The sequence below is a fragment of the Daucus carota genome, chromosome 5 (genome assembly GCF_001625215.2).
Source record: "Daucus carota subsp. sativus chromosome 5, DH1 v3.0, whole genome shotgun sequence".
NCBI lineage: Eukaryota > Viridiplantae > Streptophyta > Magnoliopsida > Apiales > Apiaceae > Daucus > Daucus carota.
This window is the reverse complement of record NC_030385.2, coordinates 29,241,536-29,258,367: the sequence shown is the minus strand read 5'-3', so window position 1 is coordinate 29,258,367 and position 16,832 is coordinate 29,241,536. Positions and strand designations below refer to the sequence as shown.

General features: G+C 33.5%; 2 protein-coding genes across 3 annotated transcripts; one reads left to right on the top strand and one right to left on the bottom strand.

Annotated features, from left to right (window-relative positions):
• The first annotated feature begins 5,429 nt into the window (after window positions 1-5,429).
• Window positions 5,430-8,864, top strand: LOC108219992 (protein NRT1/ PTR FAMILY 6.2). 2 transcript variants are annotated; one of them, XM_017393610.2, is made up of 6 exons: window positions 5,430-5,783; window positions 5,900-6,002; window positions 6,729-6,946; window positions 7,044-7,591; window positions 7,730-8,073; window positions 8,144-8,864. In XM_017393610.2, exons 1-6 carry the CDS (start codon window positions 5,781-5,783, stop codon window positions 8,674-8,676), a joined length of 1,749 nt encoding a protein of 582 aa, XP_017249099.1. In that variant the 5' UTR covers window positions 5,430-5,780; the 3' UTR covers window positions 8,677-8,864. The 2 variants fall into 2 exon arrangements, with proteins under 2 accessions (XP_017249099.1, XP_017249100.1); XM_017393611.2 differs by lacking the exons at window positions 5,430-5,783; window positions 5,900-6,002 and adding an exon at window positions 6,491-6,660.
• Window positions 8,865-11,088: 2,224 nt separating this feature from the next.
• On the bottom strand, window positions 11,089-12,674 carry LOC108224002 (probable sugar phosphate/phosphate translocator At4g32390). Its single transcript, XM_017398516.2, has one exon. It carries the CDS (start codon window positions 12,470-12,472, stop codon window positions 11,417-11,419), a length of 1,056 nt encoding a protein of 351 aa, XP_017254005.1. The 5' UTR covers window positions 12,473-12,674; the 3' UTR covers window positions 11,089-11,416.
• Window positions 12,675-16,832: the final 4,158 nt, after the last annotated feature.

The following is a 16,832-nucleotide window of genomic DNA, read 5'->3' as shown; positions in this document are numbered from 1 at the left end:
GTTAAAAAAGACGCGTAAAACCGAATACCGACTCATCATACTAACCTACCATCACATGTAGTATGGAACATATTAAGTTAATAGATAATAAAAAATATATTATAACATGTTATAAATTAAGGAGGTTCGTGGTCGAATACCAACCAGCTCATCGAACTCGACTGACCTACCGACTAAGTGAACTTTTCATGTTTCGGATTTAACAGTCTAATAGTATATTATATATTTATAATATTACTTTTAAAGTGAGTCATTAGTGTATTTAAAAATAATATATTTTGGTTAAAAAATATCACAGGTTATTTATTAATAATTATGTATAATAATATTATATTTTTATATATGTAGCTCGTGTTAATTGTAGAAGATCCGTTTTTAGTTAGAAAATATAAAAAAGATAATGTGTTTTAGTTAAAAAGGTAATTACTATGTTTCTCGATGTTATTTTAAATAATGGAGTTTTTCTAGTTAGAAAATATAAAAAAAGATGACATATTTTAATTTAAAAAAATAATTGGTATATAGATAGGCCCGTATTTTGGCCCAAGTACCGACTGACCAAACTTTCAATGTTTCGGCTTTGATAGTATAATAATAATATAGATATATAATATTTTTTTATATGAATGTTGACTGTGTTATTTTTGGAAAATCGATTTTAAGTTAGAATTCTGAAAAAGATAATGTGTTTTAGTTTAAAAGAGTAGTTGCTATGTTGTCCAATATTATTTTTAGAAAATTGAGTTTTTTTAGTTAGAACATATAAAAAAAAGATAATAGATTTAGTTAAAAAGATAATTGATTATATAAGTGGGCCCATAACTTGGCCAAGTACTAACCGATCAAACTTTTAATGTTTCGGCCTTAGTAGTATTGTAAACTAATATTATTGTGAGAATAAAATTAAGATATATGTAGCCCGTGTTAATTGTAGAATATCCGTTTTTTTAGTCAGAATATATAAGAAAGATAATGTGTTTTAGTTAAAAAGGTAATTATTATGTTTTTCAATGTTATTTTAAATAATGGAGTTTTTTTAGTTTAGAAAATATAAAAAAAGATAACATATTTTAGTTAAAAAAAATTACGGGATTAGCGCGTATTTTGGTTAAAGTACCGACCGACCAAATTTTCAATGTTTCGGCTTTAATAATATAGTATAGATGCGTATATATTTTTTAAGGTTTGACTTTAGTTTTTGGTATAGTCAAATAGGTCTTATATTTGTTTTATGTTTTGATCTTATATTTGTTTTATGTTTTAATTTGTTTATACTTTGTTTGAAGCCCACTAATTTCGTTTGAAGCCCGTTATTTTATGTATATTTGTTTTATATTTTGATTTGTTTATATTTTGTTTGAAGCCCACTAATTTTGGTTGAAACCCGCTAATTATAAATGCCCGTATAAAAACCCGCGTACCGACCGACCAAACTTTTAATGTTTCAGCTTTAATAGTACTAACTTATAGCCCGTGCAAGGCACATGAGCTTTTTAATTATTTATAAACTTTTTAAATATATTGTAAATGGTGTGAAAGAATTTAATTTATAAATAATAAATTAAAATTTTCAAATAAATAAAATTTGAAATTATTATTTGTTTTTAAGTCAGAATTATTGTAAAAATATATACAGTCTACTTTTCAGACTTGTTTCTGTAAAAAAAACTGGTCACACATGTTGGATCATCCGACAGTGGCGATGCAGTATAAAATATAGTGTCACAACCATTAATGGCTTCAAATAAACTATTGTAATCAATCCCTTCGTTTTCTCCTATGTATCATGCCAAAGTATTAAATTTTTTCTATCAAATTTTAATATATATTGAGTAGAATATGTGACATCAATTTCTATTAGATTATATATATAAAAGTATTTTATATTAGAATTATTATAATTTGATTTAAATTTGGCTTACCAATTTTAAAATATATTAGATAAAAATAAATTTGTGACGGAGCGATTTATATGATTCTACAATTAAAACTGGTAGGAAATATTTATTTTGGATTAAAATATCCGACTTATTAATTTTAAAATATATTAGATAAAAATAATTTTGTGACGTGCGATTTATATGATTATATAATTAAAACCGGTAGGAAATATTTATTTTGAATTAAAAAAATCATAAACATGTGAAAGACAGAATTTGTTTTGGATTCTGAAAAGAAATTATAAACATGCAGGTAGATATCAGTTGCCTTATAGAATTAGAAGTTAATATTGTTCAAATCTAACGGTGCTTATTTGTTCAATATACGATCCAACGGATGATAAAATTTTGGACCATGTGACCATGCGACCAAATTATCTCTTTTACGCTTATTATATATAAGTATATAATATAATAGTATAAATATAAATATAAATATACTGAATAAATAATATAAATTTTAAATGACCTCTGGTCAAAAAATATCATCATTGTTGTCCTAAAAAACTAAAGTTAGGGGCTAGACAATTACTTAACGGGCCTCTTATTTAGTCGCGAAGATAAGAAGTAAATTAATGATAAATTACCTTGTGTACCAGCGGAAATATATCCTCAAGGTGGAATGTTTCCAAGAAAGTAGGAGGGCATGTTAAATTAAGAGATTCTCTCATAATTATGAATTACTCGTATTAATCTACTTATCCTTTGGAGATTCCTCATTAATGAAAAAGATTAGAGTATCTCACACAGTAGCTCATGCCATGTCAGTTGATAGAGAGATCATACAACGTACTCTCCGGTTAGTTTAGATAACACACGATTATAATTGTTGTTAATTTGCTAAGTATAATATTCTGTTTGAATCTACAGATTTTAACACACAAAAAATCACCTTAATTAGTATAAATTATTTCACATTTGTACAAGTGTGATTCCTTGTTTCCCTCTCATGTGTTTGACACATTTATTAGTAGTTAAACTCACTCACTCACCATGTATGCCTATATAAACAAGTGTATAACACTAACTAAAAACCCGCGGAAATACTAGTGGAGATGTCTTACAGCACCAGCAAGGAATGACAGCGGCCTTTCGCTACAAGAAAAACGGATATTTCTAACCAAATATTTATCATCTAATTATTTGGTACGTCTTTTTATCTATTATATTCATCGGGCTACAAATTTACTATGGTGCTAATGCTTTTCTAGCTAGTTATTTAAATTAATGTCTTATTTTTATTTATAATGTTTTACATATAATTTCTTTCTATATGTCAGAGAACTGGTTTAGACTGATTTGTTAAGAGATGTTAAGAGAACTGGGTTAGCACTTGCTATGGGTAGCTAAAGTAATACAGGAATGACTGTTGATAATATTAGTACACTTTTTTTTGTTATTTTTCGCACTCGGTGTCCAAAATTTCTACCGAAAATCATAGGTCAGTCGAGATTTCATCCTATGTTGCTCCGTCATAGTTCCTATCATGCTTGTCATTTTCTTCATTCCCAACACTTACACTAATTTGTCTGTGGCAATTAACTAATATGTAAGCAAATTATCGAAGTTTTTGTTTTTTGCTATGAAATGGACTGTCATGCTTAATTATTAAAATCCAAGGACTGTTTTGATATGCTATTTTGCTTGTCGTATGTAATTTAATTGCAGGAATGATAATTTGTTTTGTTTACATAGATTATGAGTCCTGTGAGTCTCTCATTGGATGCTTTTGAGTGTGCATATCCCTTTGGATGGCTGCTTTTTTTTGGTTTGATTTATTTATGGTAATGATATCGATAACGATGTTCATGAACTAATAGAAATTGCACAAAAATTAGTTCTGAATTATGATATGACTAGCAATAAATAGCTGCAAGCATTTTAATGATACTAAGTACAGATCATTAGAATATTTCCATTTGCTAGAACATCAAGAAGAAACAAAGAAGTACGTTCTTCCTTTCTCATCAGAATTTCTCCCCAGAAATTACGCATAGTCCAAATTATGATTGACACTTAGTGGCTTATTGATTCGAGTGAAAGCAACTTATTACCATCTCAGAAACCAATCACCATATTGCAATACATGTGATTAGGTTTATCGTTTGTAAGAATGAAAGACACCTGAAAGTGATACTAATGATATTTGCAATTGTATCTGTATATTGATGCTTGAACTTTAACAAGATAATTTAAATAAACGATGCTAAGAAAGCGAATTTTCACAAATAAGTGGAGGCACTGTTTATGATCTGTGAAAGTTTGCAAGAAATTTCTCCCTTATGCTTGGAGACGAATATTAATTTAAACTATAAGAGAAAAGACCATGAAAGTATGTTAAAGAAAATAGTAGTGGGAGAAACAGGGAGGGATAATCAAGCATTTTTAAGAATACAACAGATGGGGGGTTTGAAACAGTGTTTTTTAATCTGCAGTAGGGACAGCTGCTCATGTTCTATGTTGCTGTAGTGTTTGATTGACATTTTTAGTGTGCTGGTGCATTATGAGTTATGCACCTACTACTACACATGATAATGCCATGGGTACTTATGTATGTGCATGTGAAAGAGCACTTGAGCTTATTTGCATGAACAAGGGAAAAAGGATAAGGAGACCTAGCAAGAAAGCAAGGAATTTTATTTATAGGATTAAGACATATATGTGAAAAGATGTTTTCATCTCTGCAATTATTAGATTCGGTTTTCTTTAATCACAATTTATGTTGTTCTTCGTGTGATGAAGGAATGATCAAAATTAAATACAGCCCCACCAAGCTGACTTCCATTAGTGGCCATGGATTATATGGTGTCTTCTGATAATCGCCACCAATTTTACCAACTCTAGTTTCTAAGGATATACATCTATGAAGATGCTGAATTACAAGTATAGTAGGTAGTTATTAGAGTATCGTGTTTCCACACAGTCAGGCCACTACACGATGTTATGGATATAGAATTGCAGTAATTACTCGTGTTAGTGCTAACAAAGGGTTTATATGACGTGCTGTTAAAATAGGAACAAAATATAAAATGTTGATCGAACTGTGCATGTCAATTCTCTGAGTGAAAAGATGAATATGGTGCAACTGATAAGAATTAGAACTGTGTTAGTGTGTTCTATAATCTTCCTAAAGTATTGAGCATGAGAGATTCTACATAATGCTGACATCTACTTGATACCTCTGCCAATTTGACTCTACCTTCATAAATTCATCATCCAAACAACACAACCGCCCTAATACTTTCTGGAAAACGACAGTTCATTTAAGAAGATATGGGCTCCGTAATAGCATGCATTCCATGTCAAAAAATTATAAGGCCTTTAGATTGTATGATCAGGGTATTGTTTTCTACCCTTCTTCCACTTTTCTATATGGACAATTGGAAAAGGAAGCAAAGAGTTCACAGCTGTTATTGTGGGGCAGGAAAAGCACTAAAAACTTGAAAGACACGGTGTAGAAATGAGGTTCACTACTCCATATCAATCCTTACCATACAAGCTAATAAGAGGTGGTAAAGAAGCTCTTTGCAATTGCAGATTCCAGTTTTCCTTTCAATTCACTAAATCACTATCTTCTTATGCCTGTTCCTATTATCCGTATATTTAAAAAGGATGTATTTAGGCTAAACTTTTTTTATGCAAAATGCGGTGGGCCTAATCTCTACCAAGCAGTATCTGTCCCAAACAAATAGTGGAAACTCACTTTATGTTACATATTTTTGCCTATATAAGGAGCAACTCTACCATGTCATACCAGTAAGAAAGGCAGAAGAAATATCATTGATTAGTTTTATTGTGTCACCTTTTCAAATCTCTTTGTTGCTTACAAGATAGTGAGAAATGGTTAGTTAACTACTAGCTCGTTTTTAGTCCTAGCTTCTGTTGATAGATGGTTTTCATAGCAACTGTCACTAGAGCTTACTGATATATATATAATACTTCTTGTTTCTATATCTCAGGAGGACAAGATGAGTTGGACAGTTCCTGATGCTGTAGACTACAAGGGTTACCCTGCTGATAGGTCTAAAACTGGTGGTTGGGTACCTGCTGCACTTATACTTGGTCTGTTCATTGCCTCTGTTCTATGATGATCTTTTAGAAAAATTTACGTACTAAATTGTTTTAATCTCAAACATATATGTTCATGACAATATGATCCAAGATTAGCTAAAAGAGCCATTAAATCATGAACACTGCATTTAGTCCCCAGCTAACATGTAGGTGACGAAGATAGTTATCAGAACTTACAGGAACAAGAACATACTTCGTCAAAAACCTTTGAATTTGTCGAAGCAAATGTTTATATAAAGATTATGCTTCTTTTTTCTTTTACCTTTTCTTCTTCTTAGGTGAGGATATTAGTGGGACCTAACCTATATCTTAAAAGAAACATTTTTATTTTTATTCATTCTCTTGTTGAAAATTTATGCCAGACATTCTGTTATTCATGTTTCTGGGAAGATTCTCATTTCCTCGGTCTTTCCCCCCATCATTTTTAAGGACATGTCACCTAGCATACAGTAAAAAGGAAGAAAAGCCACTTGTGGACCTCCAACTGTTGTTTACCTCCTGTTTAATCAAAATATTAGTGACTGATAAAACAACGATTAGTATCTCAAAATCAAGAAAATCAGTTTTGACATATTCTGGACAGCTTAATTTTCTTTTCTTATGAATTATCCTTTCTCTTCGCCAGGGAAACTGAAGATAATCAGTATGAGTATGTTTGTGTTTTTTTTTGAAAACTTACAGACTACAAATAATTTGTCAATCTAATCAATTTTACAGGTATTGAAATATGTGAGAGGCTTTCAACAATGGGAATAGCTGTAAACCTTGTGACATACTTGGGTGGAGCAATGCATATTCCAAGTGCAGCATCAGCTAATATTGTTACTGATTTTATGGGCACGTCTTTTCTTTTGTGTTTACTCGGAGGCTTTTTAGCAGACTCTTTCCTCGGCAGATACAAGACCATCGCGATCTTTGCAATCATTCAAATGATGGTGAGCCATAAATAAATCTGGATTTCATTTGCTACCATATCCTTATACTGTCAGATATACTCCTTTATGTTAATTCACTGATGTTATGATGTTTCAGGGTACTGCTGCATTGGCATTATCAACCAAATTGCAACAATTTCGCCCACCACCTTGTCATTTTGCTGATCTTAACAAATGCCAGCAGGCCAACGGTTTCCAAATGGGAGCTTTATACATTGCTTTATACTTAATTGCTCTAGGGACCGGTGGACTGAAATCAAGCGTTTCTGGATTTGGAACAGATCAGTTTGATGAGAATAATGAGAAGGAAAAGGCCCAAAGAGCATTTTTCTTCAACAGGTTTTTCTTCTTTATCAGCATGGGAACTTTAATGGCAGTCACCGTTCTTGTATACATACAGGATGAAGTGGATCGAAGCTTGGGATATGGGCTTTGTTCTGTCTCAATGATAGTAGCACTCGTGATATTTTTCTCTGGAAGAAAAAGATACAGGTACAAGAAAAGTGTAGGAAGCCCTATAGTAATCATATTCCAAGTTATTGCAGCTGCTATTAGTAAGAGGGGGATGGAGCTTCCTCTCAGCGTTGAATCTTTATATGAGGATTCTCCTGAAGCTTCTAGGATTCATCACACAGAACAGTTCCGGTGAGCTATTTACAAAGATCATAAATTTGACACGATACTCATCGACAATTACTGGAACTTCAAAATGTTTGAAATCACAGACAGTTGATTAATAGTGTTATGATGTGTTCTGACATTACAAACTTTTCTATTGTATAGTTTTCTGGATAAGGCTGCAGTAGTGGCAGAAGGAGATTTTGATAAAAGTTGCCCTAATTCTGCTCCAAATCCATGGAAACTTTGCTCGGTAACAAGAGTGGAAGAAGTGAAGATGATGGCAAGACTACTACCCATTTGGGCTACAACCATCATATTCTGGACTACATATGCTCAAATGATCACCTTCTCCGTCCAGCAAGCGTCTACCATGGACAGGTATATGGGAAATTTCCAAATCCCAGCAGGCTCTCTGACCGTCTTCTTTGTGTCAGCCATCTTGATTAGTCTTGCATTCAATGACCGCGTGATCATGCCCCTCTGGAAGAAATGGAAAGGAAAACCAGGTACAACTTAGATGCGCCCTTTTTCTTAGTATCTGTATACTATCATCTAAATAACTTCTCATCTTTGCAGGATTCAGCAGCTTACAAAGTATTGCAGTAGGCCTTGTCATGTCAGCTATAGGAATGGGAGCTGCAGCACTAGTGGAAATGAAAAGACTATTCGTTGCAAAAGACGTCGGACGCCACACTCCAGTCCTACCAATAAGTGTCTTCTGGCTGATCCCACAATTCTTCCTTGTAGGATCCGGTGAGGCCTTCATCTACACAGGCCAGCTCGATTTCTTCATCACTCAGTCCCCCAAAGGAATGAAAACCATGAGCACAGGCCTTTTCCTGACCACGCTGTCACTCGGGTTTTTCTTGAGTAGCTTCCTGGTATCTGTTGTGAAAAAAGTGACAGGAACGAGTCCCGGACACGGATGGCTTGCTGATAACATAAATTTCGGAAGGCTGGATCTGTTCTACGCTCTTCTGTCCATTCTGAGTGCAATAAACTTTATGATATACATAATTTGTGCAATCTGGTACAAGCCCCAGAAGGCTAAGCCTGTGGTGGAGATGAATAGCCTGGGGAGCAATAATCATGCAGAAGACAAATGTTAGTCGATAATTAACAAATTAGCTGCTAGCTATAGGATGCGAGCTAGCTTAATTTGGCTATATGATTTACGCGATGATGACGAGCATGTACATTAAAAATGGTGTGGAGTGTTTTTATTTTCAGTCTGTCAATAGGAGTGAATCGATTGTGATGTTCCGTTATTTTCTACGAACAAATTGTTACCGGTTAAGCCCTTGTTATTCTTGGAAAGAACCGTGTAAACCAAGACATCATTTCCTGAATTTTCATATGCGGACCACTGGACCAGAATGCCACGTTAAAAAAGTCCAATAATGTCTTAGTTTAGTTCGTAAATGTAATATAAAAAGCTATAAAATAAAGGTTCAAGATGTTACAAACTACATTGATGATGTCCAAAATAACACAGTAAAATGAAAAATCCTTCAACACTAGTTATTAATATTGGATAATCTAGTACTCCCTCCGTCCCACCGGATTCTTTACAGTTTCCTTTTTGGGATGTCCCATCCAATTCTTTACATTCCAAAACTTACCAAATATAGTCAATGGGTCCCACCACTTCCCAACTTTTCCTCCCTTTTCACACTACTTTTACTCCCTTTTCACACTACTTTTACTCCACTATCTCTCTTTTATTCATTAAAAATTGATGGGTCCCACCACTTCACCCAATTTTCTTCCTCTTTTCCACTACTTTATACATATTTCTTAACCTCCGTGCCCAAACCAAACGTAAAGAATTGGCTGGGACGGAGGGAGTACTCCTTTTCAAATTTTGGAAGAAACGCTAGATCATTTAGCTAGATCGTTTGGCGTCTTGTTGTTTTGACTTTTAAGCATTTGGTTGAATTAACCCTAACAAACACAGGACGATATAGTGTTTTTTATGAATATCCAAAACGCAACACTATGTATCGTTAATAAATGGTATTTGGGACCATTTTGAAATTATATCCTAGTGATTTAGAACATATTTAACTAATTTCAACTCTAACAATATATCTTATACTCACTATATAATCAATATTTTATCAATAAAAATATTCTTTAAGCAGAGAGAAAGACATTATTTGATCAAGGTTTTTCACCAAATATTCTAAATTATAATTTTGAATATCGAACTTTATCTTATCCAAGATATCCGCACTTTCTCATTTCAAATGTTCTTTCTAATATTTATATTCTGGCGAGAGGTCCTCAGCCATAGGACCACAAAAGAACAGAATTTTTTTGAGACTGAGTGATCAAAAAATCTTGATATTAAAGCAGTCTCGAAATTACACTGACGACCACAAAGGAATCGGATTTTTTCGGGACAGGGATAACAACAAATCTTAAGATTGAAACTTTTTTGATTAGCGGTAATGCTTTGTTAGGCATCCGGCCACTGAAATTTATTCAACTCCGATGGACACTCAGCGGCAGACAACAGATTCCTCGAACGTGTAGAATTTAAATTTTCGAATTTTTTTTGCCGGATCTGAACGTGAAGATGACAACATCGAAAGAGAAACATATTATTATGTAATAACAGGGGCCGTTTGGGTAAGTTTAAGATAAGTAGAAGCAAATTAAGACATATAAATGATTAAAGTGTTTGAGAAAAAAGCATAAGTTTAGAACAAAAACTAGCATTTCTAACTTTTTATAAATGCTACCCAAACAGTAGGAATAAGTGATTCTAAGTTATAAACCCAGAAGCCGTGCTTTTAAGTGATAAACAAACACGTAAATGTATCTTCATGTACAAACTACTTCTATACTGGTTAACACAGCAACATACCTCGAATAGTGCTAACAAAAACAATAAACACTGCACACGCTTTTTATCTCAACGCAAATTTGGGCTTATACTGACCCAGCTACATTATTTAACAAGGTAAATGCGTGAAAACAATGTATTTAACAAGGAAATTGTGGGATATCACTCCATGACATGTTAGAGAGCGAAAACACGTGTGTTCCCGATTCCACCGAGAAGCTGTTGAAGATTTTTCCTTGGTTTCCATGTTGTATTAGTTGCAGACTTGCAGTATCCAGTGACTTTACTTGGGCAGAGCAGTACATGCATGATGCAACGGATATTCGATGCATTTTATTTGATTGATGAAGAAGTCATTATTATTAATGAGATTGAAGTCGATAAAAATCCGTCACCTAGCTAAAAGCGATTGTTAGTGTGTGTTCAAGACCGTACTATTAGAGTATTAAAATAGGCTCCAGACAGCACAATCTATTGTCTTTAAGGATATCAGGTTGCAGGTATTATTACTTGCATCATGCTGTCTTGCTCCAAATATGTAAATTGCATTCACGGCTCAAGGAATCCAATATCGAAACAATGTAGAACAACATAAGATATTTGCAAGAAAGGAAATAAGGAAATAGGAAGACTAGAACAAGTTCATATAATTCAAGATGATCACAGCATGTAAACAAAGATGAATAACATAATATATCGATATAGGATAACAATTAAACCAGTTCATAAGAGGAAAGAAGTAAATGTAATAAGCCTCAAAGTGTTTCTCGGTAGCATACATGATAGTAGATTATACTCAGGCCTCTTAAAATAACATCCAGGTGAACAAAGTTTAGAACTAATACGACTTTAATTATATATAAGTACTAAGGTTTCGAACTCTCATAGAACACATACCAACTAGTAACCGATCTTTGAGATAATAAGTCTTCATCTGCCCAGCCATGTCCTTTGGCACCGTATCAGATTACAATGTGGCAATTATTAATTATAAGAACTCATTTCTCAGATTCATTCTTCCTCGTCCCACCTTCTACTTCTTTTTCTCGTTCTTCCAACAACCTCCCAGCCTCCTCGTCAGCTTGTTGCGATTTCTTCTGCGCTTCACTTGCCTTCATGTCCTGCAACTTTGCATGATTATAATACGCAACACCCAAGAAAGCCAGCCCGTATCCAACCAAATTAATAGCAGTGACCGTATCCTTGATCACAGACCAAGAAAACGCAATCAACAACCAATCCTTAACCACCCCAGCAACATTCATAGTCAATGCAGAAGTCTTCCCAACAAGCAAAAACACCGCAAGATTCAACGCAAAAGCACAAATTGAATTCGTCCCGAAAACAAAGAAATCGAAGTGAAAACTAGAAGTCTCCATCAACACAGGCAACTCAACAATAAACCAAGGCACAGACAGGAACACTAAACAACAAGGGGCAACATAATACAGCGACGTAATCGGATTCAACTTAATTCCCTTAGCATTCAACAAGATCTGTATCAAAACCAAACGAGTAGCCTCAAATGCAACAGCCCCTAATTGCAAAACCACCCCAAAAACATCAAACTTAGCCTCACCATAAGCAGCAATCCCCACACCAAAACTAATAGAAACCATATTAACCATAGTATCTGACTTAAAAGACTCCTTCTTAAACATAACCCCAATAGAATAAACAGCAACAGGCATAAGGGCTTTCAACATTTGAATAAAAGACACAGACAAATAAATATAAGCAGAATTAGACAACCAAAGACTGAGAGCATAAAGCAAACCAATGGGCACCACAGACTTCAAATAAACATCCTTAGACATGGTCACAGGCTCAACAATCTTAAAAAAATTCACCAGAACAAAAGCAAGTGATGAGCAAAAGGCCATGTGAATCATGGTCAGTGAGATGGGGTAAGGCCAGTTATACAACTTCCGATCCAGGATGTACTTGTTGTAGACGATAACAGAGAAGCTGAGGAAGATCCAGACAGCAACATAAGCATAAGACAGCAAGATTTTCTTGAGCACACCTTCAGACAAGGCTCCTCCTTTACCCATTATTAGTTGTCAAGATTTGATTTTGATGGGAGATTTGAGAGCCTAATCCAAGACCCTGAGGTGGGGCGTGCTTGGATTAGGGTGAAAGATGGGGTGTGATATACAGGGGAGTGTGTATTGTATGTATAATCAAAGTGAGAAGTTGGGGATCAAGAGTTGGAGATGGACAAGAGTTTTATATGAAGTCGTCTAGAACTAGTTGTGGGTAGAAAAACTAGTTTAGAGTAGGAGAATACGTACAATAATACTTTGTTGACTTTTACGTATTATTGAACTCATTAATATTTTTATTTTGTCAAAATAAAAATATTTATCTAGTAATTTTTAAATAATTGATGTTTCTTTCTTTGACATGAATATTTAAAATTTTTAATCTATAGTTTTTATGATTATTGCATTTTAAAACTAAAAATAAAATATTTAATATTACTCCCTCCGTCTCTTAATACTTTTCATGTTTGTGTTTTTCACGTCTGCCAACACACATTTTTAATCGTTAATATCTTCAATTTTGTACTAGCATTAAATTGAAAAACTTCACTATATTAAAGTACTGTATTAAAGTACCCGTGAATACGAATTCAACAAGATCACTCACGACTATATTTAGTCTCGTAGATCACATGTAAATTAGTAATTTGTTTCATGTTATGTACAGTACCGACATCCCAAAAAAGAAAAGAAAAAAGAAACGGAGGAAGTATTATTCAGGAAAAAAAATAATCAAAACAGATAAATTTTTTAAAATCGTGCATGAAAACTTTAAAATTTAAAGTTTTGGAAATGGGGAGGAACAAAACTTAAATATTTAAAAATAATAATTTTGAGCGAGTAATCATAGAAACAAACTAAAAATTGAATAATTTATGTATACATACATGACTATACCATTATTCTCATTTTAATATAACTTGTAAATTTTTAGAGCATCTCCAAGAGGTTTTTCATTTAGGCTCCTAACTTGAGATTTGAGGAGAGATAGGAAAAATGTTGCTCTAAGAGAATCTTAAGTGGCTCTTTAAATCACTAAGAGCATCTCCAATGGGGCTCTTAAATCACTCTCTAAAATATAATATAATATTTGGCTCCTAGTGAGTTAAGACATCGAAATAGATTTCATCTCCAATGCTCTTCTTTATACTTGCTCCTTATTAATATTTTATTCATATAAATGAGAGAGAAAAATGAAAAGAGAGAAATGTTTGTGATAAAATTGGAGGGAAAGTAATATTATATTCATGAAAAACATGTTAAGAACTCCTACATGCTCTTTAAAAGAAAGGAGAGATGATGAGCTCTTAAGTTTTTAAAGAGTTTCAAGGAGCTCATTGGAGCTCTATTTCTTGTCTTGCTCTTAAAATTTGAAGTTAAGAGCTCATTTAGAGAGCCCCTTGGAGATGCTCTAAGAGCTTCTTGTTTCTCTCTCATCTCTCCTCAAAGTTAAGAGCCACCACATTGCTCTTAACTTATTTTTTCACAATAAAAAAATCCTTCCCTCCAAGTTACCTCCATCTTTCCATCTCTTTTGTTATAATGGAGCTCAATATATGAATAAAATATGAAATAGAAAAGAAATGTAGAGAGTATTGTTGAAGTTTACACTCTTAACTTTGTCCTAAATTGCTAAGAGCCACATTTTTTATATTATATTTAGGAGCCAACAAGGAGGCTCTTGGAGATGCTCTTACATATTACTCCCTCCGTCCCCCTCAATTGTTTACATTGGAGGGGGACACGGAGACCAAGATAATATATGAAAAATGAGTAAAGTTAGATGAAAAGTGGGTAAAGTGGTGGGATTTACCAATATTTAATAATAGATTTGAGATAGTGGAGGAAAGTGGTAGGCGTAATAGTAGTTTTTATGGTTAAATATGAGATAGTATGGGAAGATAGTGGGTGTAATGATGGAAAATACTTACTATTTATAGTAACGTAAATAAATGAGAGGGACATTCCGAAATAGTAATGTAAAGAAATGAGAGGGACAGATGAGTATATAATAAAATTATCATTCATCAAAATATCCAAAAACATAAATATGAGATTACATATCGCTTGTAAATAAGTGTTTTTTAAAAGTTAAGTTTAACACCTATTTCTATTACCCAGAGATTAGTTTAGAGTCGGATATTCTTTCCTTAGCCATGGCGCTTAGATCAAAGATAAAAGTTAAAAAGATACGTTAAAAAGAAAATAGCAATGTTGGTGAAACATGATCTGAGAAGGGTGGCTAATGCGGTAGGAGTGGGGCAATGGTGGTGTGTTCATGTGACACGACTACCAGACCCTAAAACCCGAGATTTTTCACATGGGACGGGTGGAGAGAGGTGACTTTTATTCTGTAGTATCTTTTTGAGTGAAATTTGGGGAAGACTGTACAGTACTTTCTAGCAATACATACGTGCCATCTATTCCTTTGATGTGCAAACAAATATTTGTCTCTCTCACTGACGTGCCCGACCCAAGACTTGAAGAGTGTCTGACAAGTTCAAAAGTGTCATACCAGTACGATAGAGTGCTCGTCCTTCCAGCAGTTTGTCAGGACCGTTTATATAACATAGGCAGGGATGTCGGATTTATATTTGAAGGCTCCGGACTAGGGTTAAAAATGGGGCGGGGAAAATGGGGAACCCGCCCTAACCCGCCCCGAATGGGGCAGATCCGCCCCGCTAATATGGGGAATGGGGTAGTGACGGGAATAATTTTCTGCCCCGCAAAAATATGGGGCAAGTATGGTATTTGTCGAATCCCCGCGGGGATTCCGCGCCCCGCCCCGCATATTTTAATTTAAATAAATAATTATATTTAATATAATATATTTATTATATTTAATATAATATATTTATATTGTATTATAATATATATAATATAAATATAAATAATTATATTTAATATAATTATATTGCATGATTATATTGTTATTTTAATTTGACATGCATGCATTATCTAGTTTTTTGCTTTTAATATACACGTCTCTTATATTTTTCTTAAATTTTGAAGAAAAAAGTACTGAATTTTTAAATAAATATCTAAAATCTAATATTACATATAGCAGTGGGACGGGGCGGGGCGAAATTATATTAAATCCCCAGTGGGGCGGGGATGGGGATTGAAAATAAATCCCCGTGGGGAATGGGGCAGGGATGGGGCAAAAAAAAAATATATGAGGCGGGGCTGGGAAATGAAGTCCCCGCCCCGAACCCGCCCCATTTTTAACCCTACTCCGGACTAAAACCTTTTTCTTTACCAATTCGCTATATTTTTCATGGGTCGGAATTTTTCGGTTCCGCGGAAAGTAAAAGTTCTGATCTATAAAAAATTATATCCGATCGGTAGAAATAAAAAATTTCATCCTGATCATTAAAATATAGATCTAACCACTTTGAAACTGTGTGTTGGATAAGCCTTTCATAACATATTCTCCCTCTATCCCTCTCATTTATTTACGGTTACTATTTTGGGATGTCCCTCTCATTTCTTTACGTTACTATAAATAGTAAGTTTTTCTCATCATTACACCCACTATCTTCCCCTACTATCTCATATTTAACAATAAAAACTACTGTTACACTCGCTACTTTCTTCCATTATCTCAAATCTATTATTAAATATTGATAGGTCTCACCACTTTACCTACTTTTCATCTAACTTTACTCATTTTTTATATATTATCTTGGTCTCGGTGTCCCCCTCCAATGTAAACAATTAAGGGGACAGAGGGAGTAGTTGTTATGGACCAAAACCCCGTACCACTATACCACATTTCCTTTGCGTATGATTCATTTTATACTTTTACCAGCAGTTGTTTACGGGGTTAATTATCAAGTTGGTCACTGAAGTGGGCTTAATGGATCAAGTTGATCACTGAACTCAAAACGGTATCAAGATGGTCACTGAAGTGGCCATAAATATCAAACAAGTACCTTGAAATGTGAGTTCAAGTAATAAAAATATTATTTATAAAGTTTTACACTTTATTTTTAAATGTTACCACAACCAACTATAAGGTTATGACTTCTAGTATTTAAAATAATATATTTATGTTTTATCAAGTTTATTTATTATTTATATTTTATTATATAATTATTTTCTTTGTTTTATTTAAAAATAAATAATAAATAAACTTGATAAAATCTAAATATATTATCATAAATATTAGAAGTAATAACCTTTTACTTGGTTTTGGTAACATTCAAAAATAATGTGTAAAACTTTATGAATAATATTTTTATTGCTTGAATTCATATTTTAAGGTACTTGTTTGATATTTATGGCCACTTCAGTGACCAACTTGATACCGTTTTGAGTTCAGTGACCAACTTGATACATTATTCCCACTTCAGTAACCAATTAAATA